Source organism: Ranitomeya variabilis, chromosome 6 (assembly GCF_051348905.1).
Source record: "Ranitomeya variabilis isolate aRanVar5 chromosome 6, aRanVar5.hap1, whole genome shotgun sequence".
NCBI classification, from domain to species: Eukaryota; Metazoa; Chordata; class Amphibia; order Anura; family Dendrobatidae; genus Ranitomeya; species Ranitomeya variabilis.
Window position 1 is genome coordinate 99839360 of NC_135237.1, and position 16939 is coordinate 99856298.

The 16939-nt window shown below is 42.4% G+C and overlaps 1 protein-coding gene across 2 annotated transcripts in view; it reads right to left on the reverse strand.

Moving 5' to 3' along the window:
- The window catches only part of ANKRD28 (ankyrin repeat domain 28), a 187335-nt gene that overhangs the window by 70871 nt on the left and 99525 nt on the right, over positions 1 to 16939 (reverse strand). For both annotated transcript variants that reach the window (XM_077268856.1, XM_077268855.1), the window contains exon 3: positions 16593 to 16671. In XM_077268856.1, coding sequence (XP_077124971.1) covers positions 16593 to 16671 — 79 coding nt within the window. The remainder of the gene's footprint in view (positions 1 to 16592; positions 16672 to 16939) is intronic.

Genomic DNA, 16939 nt, shown 5'->3' on the forward strand with positions numbered 1-16939 from the left:
GTGCTTGATTGGCCAGCAAACTCGCCTGACCTTAACCTCATAGAGAATCTATGAAGTAATGTCAAGAGGAAGATGAGAGACATCAGACCCAACAATGCAGACGAGCTGAAGGCTGCTATCAAAGCAACCTGGGCTTCCATAACCCCTCAGCAGTGCCACAGGCTGATCGCCTCCATGCCACGCTGCATTGATGCAGTAATTGATGCAAAAGCAGCCCCGACCAAGTATTGAGTGCATTTACTGAACATACATTACAGTAGGCCAACATTTTGGATTTTAAAATCATATTTCAAGCTGGTGTTATAAAGTATTCTAATTTACTGAGATAATGGCTATTGGGTTTTCATTGGCTGTAAGCCATAATCATCAACATTAACAGAAATAAACACTTGAAATGGATCACTGTTTCTAATAACTATATAATGTATGAGCTTCACTTTTTGTATTGAACTGAAATAAATTAATTTTTTTAAATATTCTAAGTTTCTGAAAAGCACCAGTATATTCGTCTAAGGTCAATAACTCGCAAGATAATTTGTTGGATTATGTCTTGGGAATAACTCTTGTCTGGAGGATACAGATCGAGTTTATTTTTTAGATCAGCCAATTTCCTTGAAAGACGTTAGCCAGTGTCATGATCCAGTCCGGGGGTTTGTTTCTGATTACTCTCTCCTCGGGACAGTCATGCGGGGGTTAATCTTCCCTGCCTCATTTTGGTATCTGTCTGGCTATTTCAGTCCGCTGTTACCTGCAAGTGGTGTCCATTATAGTTTCAGTCTCTGGCCTCTGCCCGTTTACCTAGGTCCCGTTCCCGTTTTCCCCTGTGACTTCGCTCGTAGTAGTACTCGCTCTCTGTGTTGTGACCTCCTGGTATTTGACTCAGCTTGTCCCCTGACTGGTTTGATTGTCTTCCGGCTCTGACTTCTTTGGCTTGTTTCGGATCACGTGTATTGCTGTGACCTCTGGTACTTTGTTTTCCCTCTCTGTTGCTGACCCAGCTTTTCTGACGACTCTTCCGCCACCTAGTGGCTACTGCCTGCTGTTCTGTGGTTTCTCTGTGAGTGTATTTATTTTCCTTCACCAGCATCCCCTGGTGGAGGTTTTGTGCTACTGCACTGCAGCAGGCATTACAACCAGGTTGTTTGGAATATGGATAATGATAAGGCCACTGGATTGGATGGCCTTCAGAAAGAAATCTATAAATATTTTGAGTTAGAGATATTACAGAGCTACGTGAAAATTATTAATAATGTGTTTATCAGCTGTGTTACTCGTTATTTGAGGTAGTAATAGTTGTTCTGCCCAAGGATGGAAAAGATAAAGAAATACTTGACTCTTACAGGCTCTCTCTCTATGCCAATGTTAAGACATTGGCTAAAATCCTGGGCTTTAGGATGAATAAGGTTACTGAATCATTAATTCATCCTGATTAGGTTGGATTTATGCCATAAACCTACATAGGCTTTTTTAAAATTTGCAAGCGACACAGGTGGATTGATCATAGTTGGAAGGGAGTCTTATGTTTAGATGCCACCAAAGCATTTGATAGGGTTATATTTGGGCTGTGTTAAAGAAAAAAAGGGTTCACCCCAAACTTTATAAAATGTGTTATGCTGAAGTATAAAGCAACAACAACTAAAATATGAGCAATTGGCGAGGTTTCTGGAAACAAGACAGGGCTGCCCACTGTCACCCTTACTTTTTGCTATAGCAATTGAGGCGTTGGCTTGTATTATTAGTCAACATAATGGGACAGAGGGTTTTTAAAAATTAAACATTTCACTTCCAATTATAATGGGATCTATAGAGAGATTTGGGGCCTTCTGGGAAGTCTGCGCTGCCTCCCTTGGATGATAAAGACTAGTGATGAGCGAGTATACTCGTTGCTCGGGTTTTCCCCAGCATGCTCGGGTGGTCTCCGAGTATTTGTTAGTGTTCGGAGATTTAGTTTTCATCACCTCAGCCTGGCTACTAGCTGTAAATCATTCAGCTGAGGTGATGAAAACTAAATCTCCGAACACTAACAAATACTCGGAGACCACCCGAGCATGCTGGGGAAAACCCGAGCAACGAGTATACTCGCTCATCACTAGACATCTTCATACCAACTAAATCTTTCACAGTCCCAGTAGTCTCAAAATTTAAATATCTCTGCATATATATTACAATAGAAACAAATGATTACATCCCTCTAAACCGGAGTCCATTGGTAATTAGGTCAAGAAATTAAGTTGAAGCATGGGGGAAACTTGCACGCTCAGCCTTGAGGATGAATCTTATCAAAATGTTCCTATTGCCTAGCATTCATTAAGAACTGCATAATTATCCAGTTTGGATTCACAAATATTGGTTTAGGAAGATGCATAACAATTTTAGGGACTTTATTCTGGGTATACCCCTTTTTCAAACAAAGTTAGAGAAACTACAGCTGCCCAAAAATAGGGGGAATTTGGCCTTGCCACAAACTTGGAGTTATTTTCTAGCCTCTCACCGTAACATTTTTGGATGATGGGCTTTGGAGGGGGTGCAGGGATCAGGAGCCCCAGTGCTAAAATTTCTTGGGAGTGTGAGGGAGGTACCGTATTTTGCAGATTGTAAGATGCACCACACACTTTGGGGTGCAAAATTGTATAAAAAAATATATATATATATCATCATCAATAGTGGTGTGTCTTATAGTCCTTAATGGTAGCTCACCTAAGAGTGGCGGCAGCAGAGATGGGTCACTTTAGGAGGTGGGCAGGAGTGGGCCGATGCTACAGACCCTGGGCTCTTAAAATATGTTGGCGTCGGAGAGCAGAGTCCCCTCTTCTTGTGGTGATTTTCCGAGATCTCAGTCTGCACATTTGTTGCCAAAGGTGGTCATTTTCCAGAAGCTGCAGGAAAATCTATGGGAAAGGAAACTCAGCTCACAGGCACCGACATTTTCTGAAAGCCCTGGGCCCGCAGCAGCACCCAAGTCCGCTGCCGCCGGCCTATTGTAGCAGTGACCCTGCCTCCTGTGACCCGACTCCACCGCAGCTGCGTCCCCCCCGGTAGGATAGATTCGGATTATAAGAAACGCCCTTTTTTTCCTCTCAAATTTGGGGAGAAAAAGTGCATCTTATAATCAGAAAAATACATTAATTTAGTAGAACTACTAGAGTCATGCAGGCTTAGGTCCAAGCCCGGATGCTTCCAGACTTTAAATCTTGTCCATAAAATTTGGTGGGCATGTACAAAATGTTTGGGAATGGGAGAATATGCCAAGTACACCCAAATCTGCAAAAACACGTTTGAAGGAACTGCACCATTTGGAAAATTTGGGGGAATGGAAAAGGAGGGGATTTAGATACTTATATCACATTTATGAGGGTTATTTTTGCACATTTTAGGCTTTTATTTTTATCTAACTCTGATTCAAGTACCAGAGTTTAGATTTGTCCATCTCCTTGAATGGGGCGTTGGACTCTGTGGTAAAGGCAAAAAAATACTACAGGCCTTATATCCTTCATGTATATCTCCTTATTACTAAAAATCCCATGAAACCCTATGGCTGTAGTTAAACCCAGATGGGAGCGGGATTTGGGTCAAATTACTTCAAAAGAATGGGATGATATTTCAGAATCACCAGGGAAAGTATTGATAAATACGGCCCAAAGAAGATCCAAAATATTTCTCATACAGAGTATATGGAACTCCAAAAGTGCTGTATAGGGTTGACTTCAGGACAGATAATTGTTGCCCACGTTGTAGGGAAGATGGTGCAGACTTGGTCCATATGTTCTGGCCCTACTCTTACCTGGTTGGGCTGTGGGAGGAAGTCGGCAGATTAATTCTCGAGTTATTTAAATTTTGAAGATCTCTCAGCCCTAAAGTGTGTGTGTTGGGATATGTGGGAGATACTGGAAATTTAGCTCCACTACAACTAGCCATAGTCAAAATACTGTATCATACCAGAAAGACCATAACTGAACACTGGTTGGCAAGAATTGTTCAGTCAGTGGAAGAGGTTGTGAGCAGTTTAAATACCACCATTCCGATGGGAAAAAAAGTATACATCAAAAAGGGGACCATAACGAAATTTGGTAAACACTGGGGGGGGGGGGCATGGATTAAATGTCCAGTAGTGGTGTCAGAGGTACTGGCAAGACATGTCATTCAACTTTACCTCTAAAAAGAGACCTAATATTTCAGATATGAAAACACCTTACTGTATGGTTCTCATGCTTAAATTGTAGTCTAGATACTGTACCCGGTATAATATTAAAATGTGAGTTCAGATAAGTGAGTGTGAAGGTTGGGAGGGAAGGGCGATAGGGGGTGGGGAAGATTGGGAATGGTATTATAGTCAAACAATGATTGATACAAAATTGTACTCTATGTTTGGGATTGTATAATATGATTATTTTTATCAACCATTTTGTAAGATGTAAAAGTTTGCTCAACAAAAATTATTTTGATTAAAAGAAAAAAAAAAAGTTTTCTCAAGGGTGGAGGATATAGAATAACTTTCTGATCACTGGGCATCACACCGCCGTGGCCACAGCCTATACCAAGAATAGGGCCCCAACTCTATGGAGCAGAGGTCAATCATGAGTACTACCGCTCCAATCATTTTTAATTGGAGGGCCGGAGATTGTGGAGTTCCGTGCTTGGTTTATCTTGGGCACTTCAATATAAAATTAATGGAGAGGCAGTGCGCATGACTGACCTCTGCTCCAATTAGCTTGCGCTCTTCAGAAGCCTTAGGATCGGTGGGGCCACGATGGTCAGAGCCTCAGTGATCAGAAAGTTATCCCCTAGCCGTTGGATTAGAGCCAACTTTCAAACTTGATAACACACCTCTAAGGGCTACTCTTACATCTGGCCATAATGTCCACACATCAATTTTGTTTCATCCTTGAATTTCAAGCAACATTTCTTTTTTACTTTTTTCGTCGACGCAGATGTATGAGGGCTTGTTTTTCAGTGACTTAGTAATATGTCAGTGACAGCACTTTGGGACATAATCTAATAATTATACAGTAAGTAAACCATCATTAAAAATGCATGTAGAGTTCCAAAAGTCTAAATGGATTGTTTTTTTCCACATCAAGATTGATTTTAACGATTTGTTAATAAAGTGAATTATTTTTAACTATAGATCGATTTGGACAGATACCTCTGCCTTTGCCAAATACACAACCTAATACCTAACCTATTAACTCTATGGGACGGGGAAAAAAAGTAATTCTTCTGTTTGACAATTGGTGCTTTTTTCCATCCAAAGAGCTGTATGAGGGCTTATTTATGACTGATGAGATGTAGTTATTTATTCCATCTTGGGATATTTATGACTTTGTTTATCACTTTTTTTCGTTGGTTTAATAAACCAAAACACACCCTGTAATTAATTACGAATTGTTTTTTTTCTTTTGAACACTATTTGCTATTCCGTATAATTTACATGCTATTTTTTTTCAGCAGGTTGACAAGGATAATGACAATACAAATGTATGTAATTTTTTTTAGGGTTTCCAGGAAAAGTAGTAAAATAAAAAGTTACGGAACTTTTTAAATAAGAAAATGCTTTTTTGCCACCATTTTCTGAGACTCAGATGTTTTATTTCATTTATTTGTAGAATGGATGAACAAACAGCAGCAAATACTGGGTCAGTTCTTGGTATATATGTATTGCCTCCCAACCTTCACTTTGTGGGATAAATCCATCCACAGTATGAGTTGTCCGGGACGTGCTTCCGACGCGGTGATTGATATCAGATTTGCTTTTAGGGGAAAAATAAGATTTTATTTGAAAAAAAATTAATAATGTTTCTCAATTGACAACCGACAGCTGCATTATTTTTTCCTTTTATTTTCAATTTGCATTGGCGAGATTCGAATAAAAAAAATCAGACAGGTCTCAGTGAATTTGTACGGACCACTCAGTGTGCAAAAATATGCAGACAAATGAACTGCCCCATAGACTACAGGTTCTTCACACAAAATTAGAGTATCATCAAAAAGTTTATAACCAAGTTTTAAATTTATTTCAGTTCTTCAAAACAAAAAGTGAAACTCATTACCGTATATACTTACGTATAAGCCGACCCGAGTATAAGCCACGACACCTAATTTTGCCACAAAAAAACTGGGAAAATTTATTGACTTGAGTATAAACTGGGTATGCATGGCCCCTTCATCCCCATCCTTGTATGCATGGTTCCGCATTACTATCCTTGTATGCATTGCCCCATAACGAAAAGCATAAATTAAAAAAAAAAAAAAAAAAAAATCCTACTTACCTTCCCTGCACGCCCTCACAGCATTTGGTTCCGGTGTCAGCAGCTCCTGCGGCAGGGCGATCACGTGTCCCTGCTCATTAAAGGAATGCATATTCACCTCTCTCCATGGTTATGGGAGTGGTGAGAGGTGAATATTCACAACTAGTGTTGAGCATTCCGATACCGCAAGTATCGGGTATCGGCCGATACTTGCAGGTATCGGAATTCCGATACCGAGATCCGATACTTTTGTGATATCGGGAATTGGTATCGGGATTAATAGCAATGTGTAAAATAAAGAATTAAAATAAAAAATATTGCTATACTCACCTCTCCGACGCAGCCTGCACCTCACCGAGGGAACCGGCAGCCTTCTTTGCTTAAAATGCGCGCGTTTACTGCCTTCCGTGACGTCACGGCTTCTGATTGGTCGCGTGCCGCCCATGTGACCGCGACGCGACCAATCACAACAAGCCGTGACGTAATTTCAGGTCCTGAATGCCTAATTCTAGGCATTCAGGATTTGAAAATTACGTCAGGGCTTGTGATTGGTCGCGTGCCACCCATGTGACCGCGACGCGACCAATCACAAGCCGTGACGTAATTTTCAAATCCTGAATGCCTAGAATTAGGCATTCAGGACCTGAAATTACGTCACAGCTTGTTGTGATTGGTCGCGTCGCCGTCACATGGGCGGCACGCGACCAATCAGAAGCCGTGACGTCACGGAAGGCAGTAAACGCGCGCATTTTAAGCAAAGAAGGCTGCCGGTTCCCTCAGTAAGGTGCAGGCTGCGTCGGAGAGGTGAGTATATCAATATTTTTTATTTTAATTCTTTATTTTACACATTAATATGGATCCCAGGGCCTGAAGGAGAGTTTCCTCTCCTTCAGACCCTGGGAACCATCAGGGATACCGTCCGATACTTGAGTCCCATTGACTTGAATTGGTATCGGGTATCGGTATCGGATTAGATCCGATACTTTGCCGGTATCGGCCGATACTTTCTGATACCGATACTTTCAAGTATCGGACGGTATCGCGCAACACTATTCATAACTCTTAAGTAGTGTGCACCCGTGATCGCCCGGCTGCTGCTGGAAGTAGTCATTACAAACAGAGTGATCTATTTCAAGTGTTTATTTCTGTTAATGTTGATTATTATGGCTTACAGACAATGAAAGCCCAAAATGCATTCTCAGTAAATTAGAATAATTAATAAAAAACATCTGCAAAGGCTTCCTAAGCGGTTTAAAAAAGGTCAAAGCGTTTCAGTAGGCTTCACAATCATGGGGAAGACTGCTGACTTGACAGATATCCAGAAGGCAGTCACTGACACACTCCACAAAGAGGGTAAGCCACAAAAGGTCATTGCTAAAGAAGCTGGCTGTTCACAGAGTGCTGTATCCAAGCATATTAACAGAGAGTTGAGTGGAAGGAAAAAGTGTGGTAGAAAAAGGTGCACAAGCAACCAGGATAACTGCAGCCTTGGAAGGATTGTTAAGAAAATGCCATTCAAAAATTTTGGGGGAGATTCACAAGGAGTGGACTGCTGCTGGAGTTCATTCCTTCAAGAGCCACCACACACAGACGTATCCAGGATATGTGCTACAAGTGTCACATTCCTTATGTCAAGCCACTCATGACCATCAGACAATGCCAGATGCGTCTTACCTGAGCCAAGGAGAAAAAGAACTGGACTGTTGCTCAGTAGTCCAAGGTGATGCTTTGAGATTAAAGTTAATTTTGCATTTCATTTGGAAATCAAGGTCCCAGAGTCTGGAGGAAGAGTGGAGAGGCCACAATCCAAGCTGCTTGAGGTCTAGTGTGAAGTTTCCACAATCAGTGATGGTTTGGGGAGCCATGTCATCTGCTGGGGTAGGTCCACTATGTTTTATCAAGGCCAAAGTCAGTGCAGCCGTCTACCAGGAAATTTTAGAGCACTCCATGCTTCCCTCTGACGACAAGCTTTCTGGAGATGGAAATTTCATTCTCCAGCAGGACTTGGCACCTGTCAACACTGCCAAAAGTACCAATACCTGGTTTCAAAACAACAGTATCACTGTGCTTGATTGGCCAGCAAACTCGCCTGACCTCCACACCATAGAGAATCTTGGGGTATTATCAAAAGGAAGATGAGAGACACCAGACCCAACAATGCAGACGAGGTGAAGGCTGCTATCAAAGCAAACTGGGCTTCCATAACACCTCAGCAGTGCCACAGGCTGATCGCCTCCATGCCACGCTGCATTGATGCAGTAATTGATGTAAAAGGAGCCCCGACCAAGTATTTAGTGCATTTACTGAACATACATTTCCGTAGGCCAACATTTCGGATTTTAAAATGATATTTCAAGCTGGTGTTATAAAGTATTTAAATTTTCTGAGAGAATGACTTTTGGGGTTTTTCATTGGCTGTAAGCCATAATCATCAACATTAACAGAAATAAACACTTGAAATACATCACTGTTTGTAATGACTATATGAGTTTCACTTTTTGTATTGAAGAACTGAAATAAATTATCCTCAAAAAGTTGTTCTAATTTTGTGAGAAGCACCTGTATGCTAGGTACAAGTTCTATCCATGAACAACATGGATGAAACTTGCATGTGACAAATGGATGTCTGAATGAGGTTTCAGTCAGCAGAAGCACCGGGATCATAATCCGAGGGTGAACATGGCCTGCCTTTTCGTGACTTTGTTAACTGTCATTTTCCATAATATGTAAAAATATGGTGTTGTCACGGGAATCACTTAAAAGAAAATGGTAAGCTGTACACCTAAAACTCCTTCTCAATATGTCTGTTTCCCTCCTTGTAAAATTTTATCACTGATACTCACGTCCAGTGTCGGCACCATTACAGCGGAGTCTGCACTGCCTCTAATGGCGATCACGTAACCGTGTGTGATGTCAGATGAACCCTGCAGCCAATCAGCGGCCTCTTCACTCTACCCTTCAGACAATCACTTTCATCCGGTGGAAGAGAGCGCTGCTGTTCTCTTTCTTCCCCTGAAAGTATGTGATATGCCCGAAGGCGCGGAAAGTGAAGCGCCACTGATTGGTCACGGGGATCGCCTGACGTCATACTGGTACACGACTGCCGTGAGACACGGTGTCCGCACCTGAGGTGGGCAGAAGAGTTATTTTAAAGGGGGAAATATAGAGATTGTGAAGGCCAAGTAGTGGGCAACCCCTTTAAATCAGGAATAATCATTTTAAACCTAGAAATAATGGCATCAAGCCAGAAGGCTGTGTAAATAAGCCCAGTTGCAGTCACAAGCAACATTCAAAGAGAAAACCCACAGATGACAGCATGTGTGTGTTAAAATAAAAAAGAAGCCTTTATTAGTCACAATATAAAGTGTACAAGATAAAAACAAACTAAAAAGTAGTGGTCGATATCTAAAAAGTACCAAAGAAGATAGAAAATATAAGGAAAAAATGCATCAAGGGAAGTAATAAGTACAATACTGTCAAACAGATGTACAGAATGTAAAAAGCAAATCAGCAGAATATAAATGTCAAAAGAACTCTGCAATTAATGTCTGAATAGAGGAGGCAATGTATATAGTGACACTGCCTTGGGTGGTTTAACCATAACTCCCAAGCGGCACGCTCGCTGTCTTTGGTCATATTGGACACAACTTTTTATTCCATATTTCTAATCACTCACTCATGTCACCTGCAACTTAAAAATAACTCAACAATCTGACCTTTTCTCGCCTTTTCATCAGCAAAAAAAAACCTGTTGCGCTCATTCATTCTCATCTGGACTGCTGCAACTCTCTACTGATCGGTCTCCTAACTAAACTTTCTTCTTTAATTTGCGAATGGGGTTGCAAGGGTTGTGTTTCAGTCGAGCAGTTTCATCGATGCCTCCACCTTTTTCCACCTTGTTCCAGTCATTGCAAGAAGACAATACAAATTTATCTCTCACCCACAAAGCTCTTCAGAGCTCTGGACCACCCTATATTTCCTCTCTCATCTCGGTCTATCACCAATCCTGTCCTCTCGGCTCCGCAACCGATCTAAGACTAATATGCTCGATAATCCAAACCTCCCAATTCCATCTCAAAGACTTCTCCCGTGCTGCACCAGTTCTCTGGAACGCACTATCACTGATGATTTAAAGGGAACCTGTCAACCCCAAAACCTGTCAACCCCAATATCGAGTACTGCAGTGCGCAGGCGCTGGGCCTCTCTGACCTTTCCCGGCGCATGCGCACTGCAGTATTTTGCACTGCCCTCAACAGGGCAGACAAAGTAAGTCTGTGCCAGAGCCGCAGCGTGACTACAAGAAGAGGACGTCATCGTAAGAAGATAGGAGGCCCCGCACCGGACCACGACACCCATTGGACTCGGACCACCCCTGGGTGAGTATAATCTTAACTCTTTTTCTCATCTTTCAGGATATATCGGGGGCTTATCTACAGCATTCCAGAAAGCTGTAGATAAGCCCCTGATGCTGGTGGGCTTAGCTCACATTCGATTTTGGGGGTGACAGGTTCCCTTAAACTAAAACCTAGCCCCTACGATTTTAAGCATGCTTTAAAAACACAGCTCTTTAGACAGGCCGATCAGCTCAACCTAATTCTCCACTGTTCCTTCTTTCTAAACTTTAATCAGAATCTGGTCTCTCCTATTCATCCATCTCCACATCCTCCTTGCACCCGAGGGCACTTGGTAACTGCACACAAGACAGATCCTGGCTGATGACCGGATCATCCAGCTTATTTGAAATGCCCTATTCATTAGAATGATGGCTGGGCTAGACATGACAACCTATTGTGTCCTCCCTATTTCCTTATAGATTGAAAGCGACCCTCACTCCTCCTGTAATTGGTGAATGTGTATACTTTGTGATGTCTTTAGTGTTTGTTCATGTTCCTGTTTAATTGTAAAGTGATGTGGAATATGTTGGCACTATGTAAATAAAATTAATACCTACAGTAATACTCCAGCTTTTATGTATTACTGTAGGTAATCTCACTATAAACATTGCCTCATCTATTCAGACATTAAAGGGGTTTTCCCACGAACAAAGTTGATTTTAATCAGTAGATCTTGGAATAATAATAATTTCCACAATTGGATGCGTTTAAATAAAATGTTCCGGTGCTGAGATAATCTTATAAATGTGCCCCTGCTGTGTACTGTGTAATGGTTGTGACCGTACAGTAACATGGTCTGATCATACCACAGCTCCTGGGCAGGGGAGGAAACAAGAGAGTATACAGACAGGACAGCATGGGATCGCAGCTGCTTCTTTCTGTGAGAGAAAGCATTTCACTGCATGTTTTTAAACAAATGTTTTACCTCAAAGGACACATTTTTTGTGTTCCATTGCAGTAGTGACTGTATACTCCTTTCCACATAGCAAGGGTGGGAGATCTGCATTACCGAAAAGGCCTGCAAGATCACAATCATCCTGCTCTGTCATGTAAACAAAGTTAAAAAAAGGGGGTAAACCGTGGATTTAAAGTGCACTGCTGAATGATTCAAGGTCCAAATATGTAGCCATTAGATTGTGGATTTATTCTATTAAGCAGTGCAGTTTAAACCACGTTTCACCCCCTTTTTTTACCTCTGTTGGTCACTTGTGGACCGGTGAATCTGCTGCAGCAGGATATATCTATGAGCCTTTCCTTCGGCTCAAATTGGTGAATAGAATCTGATGTATCTAATCAATTGCATCTCGGATAAGACCCTATTGCGCTCTTTTCTCCAGCAGCATTTTTATGTAAACAAAGTGTAAGACACGAAAGGGGAGGTCCACCTTTTTTTTTTTGGAACAAATGTGTTGGAGAACACTATTTTGTGGCACTTATGGAAATATAGGTATTACAGATTCTGCTCCTGCACTGGCTAGTGCAACCTTTCTCATAGCCCTATTAGAGACAGAATGGCTGCCGAAAAAGTGGTCAACCCTTATAGAAGGGTTGTCCAGGGCTAGAGAAACATGGCAGCTTTTTTCCAGAAAGAGCACCATCTATGACCACACACACAACCAATGGTCAGGGGTTCCACTGTCCGTAAAAGCCTGAGCCATGCTTATCTAATCCTGAACAACCCCTTTAACTCTTAACACTTTGCGGGATAATACTTTTAACCCCTTCACGACATCCGCCATACATGTACAGCACTGCGAAAGGTGCGTTACAAATCATCGTACATGACCATCGCGCAGGCTCACTCATAGTGTAGACACGATCAAAAGCAGGTATCAGTGATATAGGAGAGCTGACAGCCTGCAGCAACGCCCACGATCGGTGCTAGCGCTGATCCCAGGTGTTTAACCCATGCTGCTGTCAATAGTGACCGAGACATCGAGGAGCATGACAAAGTGAGGGAGCTCCCTCGCTGCTCCGACCGGCATAAAGCCAATGTGATTGCGTTGTGCTGATGGTCTCCATGATGACCGGGCCAAAAGAAGGCCGCAGGGTCACCCAAGTACGGTGGCCTGCAAGATCTAGCTCAGAGCAGGAGCTGACGCACATCCTACCTGTGAGAGTAACGCTGATCTAATACTCTCAACTCAGACAGACTCTATCCTCTACAAGATGGGCAAGACCAAAAAATGTTCTAAGGATGTCAGGGACAAGATCATAGAACTGCTCCGAGCTGGAATGGGCTACAAAACCATAAGAAAGACGCTGGGTGAGAAGGAGACAACTGTTGGTGCAGTAGTAAGAAAATGGAACAAATACAAAATTACTGTCAATCGACATCGATCTGGGGCACCATGCAAAATCTCACCTCGTGGGGAATGCTTGATCATGAGGAAGGTGAGAGAACAGCCTAAAACTACATGGGGGGAACTTGTACGCCGTAAAGGTTTGAAATCCTGCAGGGCCCACAAAGTCCCCCTGCTCAAGAAGGCACATGTGCAGGCCCGTCTGAAGTTTGCCAATGAACACCTGGATGATTCTGTGAGTGATTGGGAGAAGGTGCTGTGGTCAGATGAGACAAAAATTGAGCCATTTGGCATTAACTCAACTCGCCATGTTTGGAGGAAGAGAAATGCTGCCTATGACCCAAATAATACCGTCCCCACTGTCAAGCATGGAGGTGGAAACATTATGTTTTGGGGGTGTTTCTCTGCTAAGGGCACAGGACTACTTCACGGCATCAATGGGAGAATGGATGGAGCCATTTACCGTAAAATCCTGAGTGACAACCTCCTTCCCTCCGCCAGGACATTAAAAAAGGGTCGTGGCTGGGTATCCAGCAAGACATTGACCCAAAACATACAGCCAAGGCAACAAAGGAGTGGCTCAAAGAGAAGCACATTAAGGTCATGGAGTGGCCTAGCCAGTTTCCAGACCTTAATCCCACAGTAAACTTATGGAGGGAGTTGAAGCTCCGAGTTGCCAAGCGACAGCACCAAATTCTTAATTTTTTAGAGATGATCTGCAAAGAGGAGTGTAGCAAAATTCCTCCTGACATGTGAACAATCCTCATCAACTACAAAAAACATTGACTGCTGGGCTTGCCAACAAGGGTTTTGCCACCAAGTATTAAGTCTTCTTTGCCAGAGGGATCAAATACTTATTTCTCACTGCAAAAATGCAAATTTATATAATTTATACAATGTGATTTTCTGGATTTAATTCTTGATATTTTATCTCTCAATGTGAAAATTAACCTACTCTTAAAGGGAATCTGTCACCTCATTTTTCGCATATAAGCTGCGGCCACCGCCATTAGGGGCTTATCTACAGCATTCTGTAATGCTGTAGATAAGACACCGGATGTACCCTAAAAGATAAGAAAAGCAAGTTAGATTATACTCACCCAGGGGCGATCTGGGTCGCATAGGCGTCGCAGGTCCGGGTCTGGCGCCTCCTATCTTCATGCTTTGACGTCCTCTTCCTTGCTTCTGTTGTGGCTCCTGCGCAGGCGTAATTCTCTGCAGAGCAAAGTACTGCAGTGCGCACTGAAGTACTTTACGCTGCTCTCAACAGGGCAAATCAGTACGCCTGCGCAGGAGCCGCAACACGAAGCAAGGAGCATGAAGACATCGCAAGTACTTGGGAGGCGCTGGACCCAGACCTGCGACGCCCATCGGACCCGGACCGCCCCTGGGTGAGTATAATCTAACTTGATTTTCTTATCTTTTAGGGTACATCGGGGGCTTATCTACAGCATTCTGTAATGCTGTAGATAAGCCCCTAATGGCGGAGGCCGCAGCTTAAATGTGAAAAATGAGGTGACAGATCCCCTCTAAAATTATAGACTGTTCATGTCTTTGTAAGTGGGCAAACTTACAAAATCAGCAAGGGATCAAATACTTATTTCCGTGTGTGTGTGTGTTTATGTGTGTGTCCAATACTGCATTGAAGTGGTCAGGCATGTGCACTACAGCATCATTCACATGAGGAATACAAGACCCTTGTTCTCAGTCTGAGGGGATCCAACTGCTAAGACCTGTAAACTCATACATTTACTACCTATTCTGTTGTACAAGATCCGATCCTCCATTTTGCTTTATATATAAACAAGTAGAATTTCAGCAGCTGCAATCCATCATAAAATCCCAAAGACAACAGAGGCAGTGTACAAGCAGTCAAAATTTTGCAAGCGATCATTTTGCATCATTCTCTATGGCAATAAGAGACTGCCGGGGCCAGATATGGGAATGCTACTTGCTAGGTGTCTCTCGGGATACACGCATTGGACAAAGTGCAGCGTGTCTACAGTCATGGCCAAAAGTATTGAGAATGACACCAAAATTATATTTTCACATGATCTGCTGCCCTCTGGTTTTTATTAGTGTTTGTCTGATGTTTATATCACATACAGAAATATAATTGCAATCATGTTATGAGTACCAATAGGTTATATTGACAGTTAGAATGAGTTAATGCAGCAAGTCAATATTTGCAGTGTTGACCCTTCTTCTTCAAGACCTCTGCAATTCTCCCTGGCATGCTCTCAATCAACTTCTGGACCAAATCCTGACTGATAGCAGTCCATTCTTGCATAATCAATGCTTGCATTTTGCCAGAATTTGTTGGTTTTTGTTTGTCCACCCGTCTCTTGATGATTGACCACAAGTTCTTAATGGGATTAAGATCTGGGGAGTTTCCAGGCCATGGACCCAAAATCTCTATGTTTTGTTCCATGAGCCATTTAGTTATCACCTTTGCTTTATGGCAAGGTGCTCCATCATGCTGGAAAAGGCATTGTTGGGCGCCAAACTGCTCTTGGATGGTTGGGAGAAGTTTCTCTTGGAGGACATTCTGGTACCATTCTTTATTCATGGCTGTGTTTTTAGGCAAGACTGTGAGTGAGCCTATTCCCTTGGCTGAGAAGCAACCCCACACATGAATGGTTTCAGGATGCTTTACAGTTGGCATGAGACAAGACTGGTGGTAGCGCTCACCTCTTCTTCTCCAAATAAGCTGTTTTCCAGATGTCCCAAACAATCGAAAAGGGGATTCATCAGAGAAAATGACTTTGCCCCAGTCCTCAGCAGTCCACTCCCTGTACCTTTTGCAGAATATCAGTCGGTCCCTGATGTTTTTTCTGGAGAGAAGTGGCTTCTTTGCTGCCCTCCTTGAAACCAGGCCTTGCTCAAAGTGTCTCTGCCTCACAGTGCATAGCACTCACACCAGCCTGCTGCCACTCCTGAGCAAGCTCGGCACTGCTGGTAGTCCGATCCCACAGCTGAAACAGTTTTAAGATACGGTCCTGGCGCTTTCTGGTCTTTCTTGGGTGCCCTGGAGCCTTTTTGACAACAATGGAAGCTCTCTCCTTGAAGTTCTTGATGATGCGATAGATTGTTGACTGAGGTGCAATCTTTGTAGCTGCGATACTCTTCCCTGTTAGGCCATTTTTGTGCAGTGCAATGATGGCTGCACGTGTTTCTTTAGAGATAACCATGGTTAACTGAAGAGAAACAATGATACCAAGCACCAGCCTCCTTTTAAAGTGTCCAGTGATGTCATTCTTACTTAATCATGACTGATTGATCGCCAGCCCTGTCCTCATCAACACCCACACCTGTGTTAATGGATCAATCACTAAAACGATGTTAGCTGCTCCTTTTAAGGCAGGACTGCAATGATGTTGAAATGTGTTTTGGGGGTTAAAGTTCATTTTCTGGGCAAATATTGACTTTGGAAGTACAGTAATTGCTGTTAAGCTGATCACTCTGACATTCAGGAGTATATGCAAATTGCCATTAAAAAAAATGAAGCAGTAGACTTTGGAAAAATTAATATTTGTCTCATTCTCAAAATTTTTGTCCATGACTGTAGGTCAAGCAACAACAGGCTAGATACAAATAGTATATAGGAGATGGTACAGTATGTACTCTCGTGCAGAAACTACAGAACATACCAGATAAAATAAGGAGCTCTATTATTTCAGCATCTCCTAGATAGGCAGCTGCGTGGAGAGGTGTTCTTTTTTCATTATCCTAAAGAAAAAAAAGTAAGATATAAAGTAAGATATAATTAACATAAAATGCAAGAACATAAAATATTTTAGTAAACTGTATATACATAGAAAAGTTTGTGTAAATTCACTCTGGCATATTTCATTAATTTGGGGAAAGTTTTATGAAGCACAATTAGGACACAAATATACTATACATGAAAAATAAGCAAACAAGTCAAATGTATTGCTAAACCAAATGGACCCTGGGCAGCTCCCGATCGCCCGCATCAGAACAGCTTCCTCTGCCG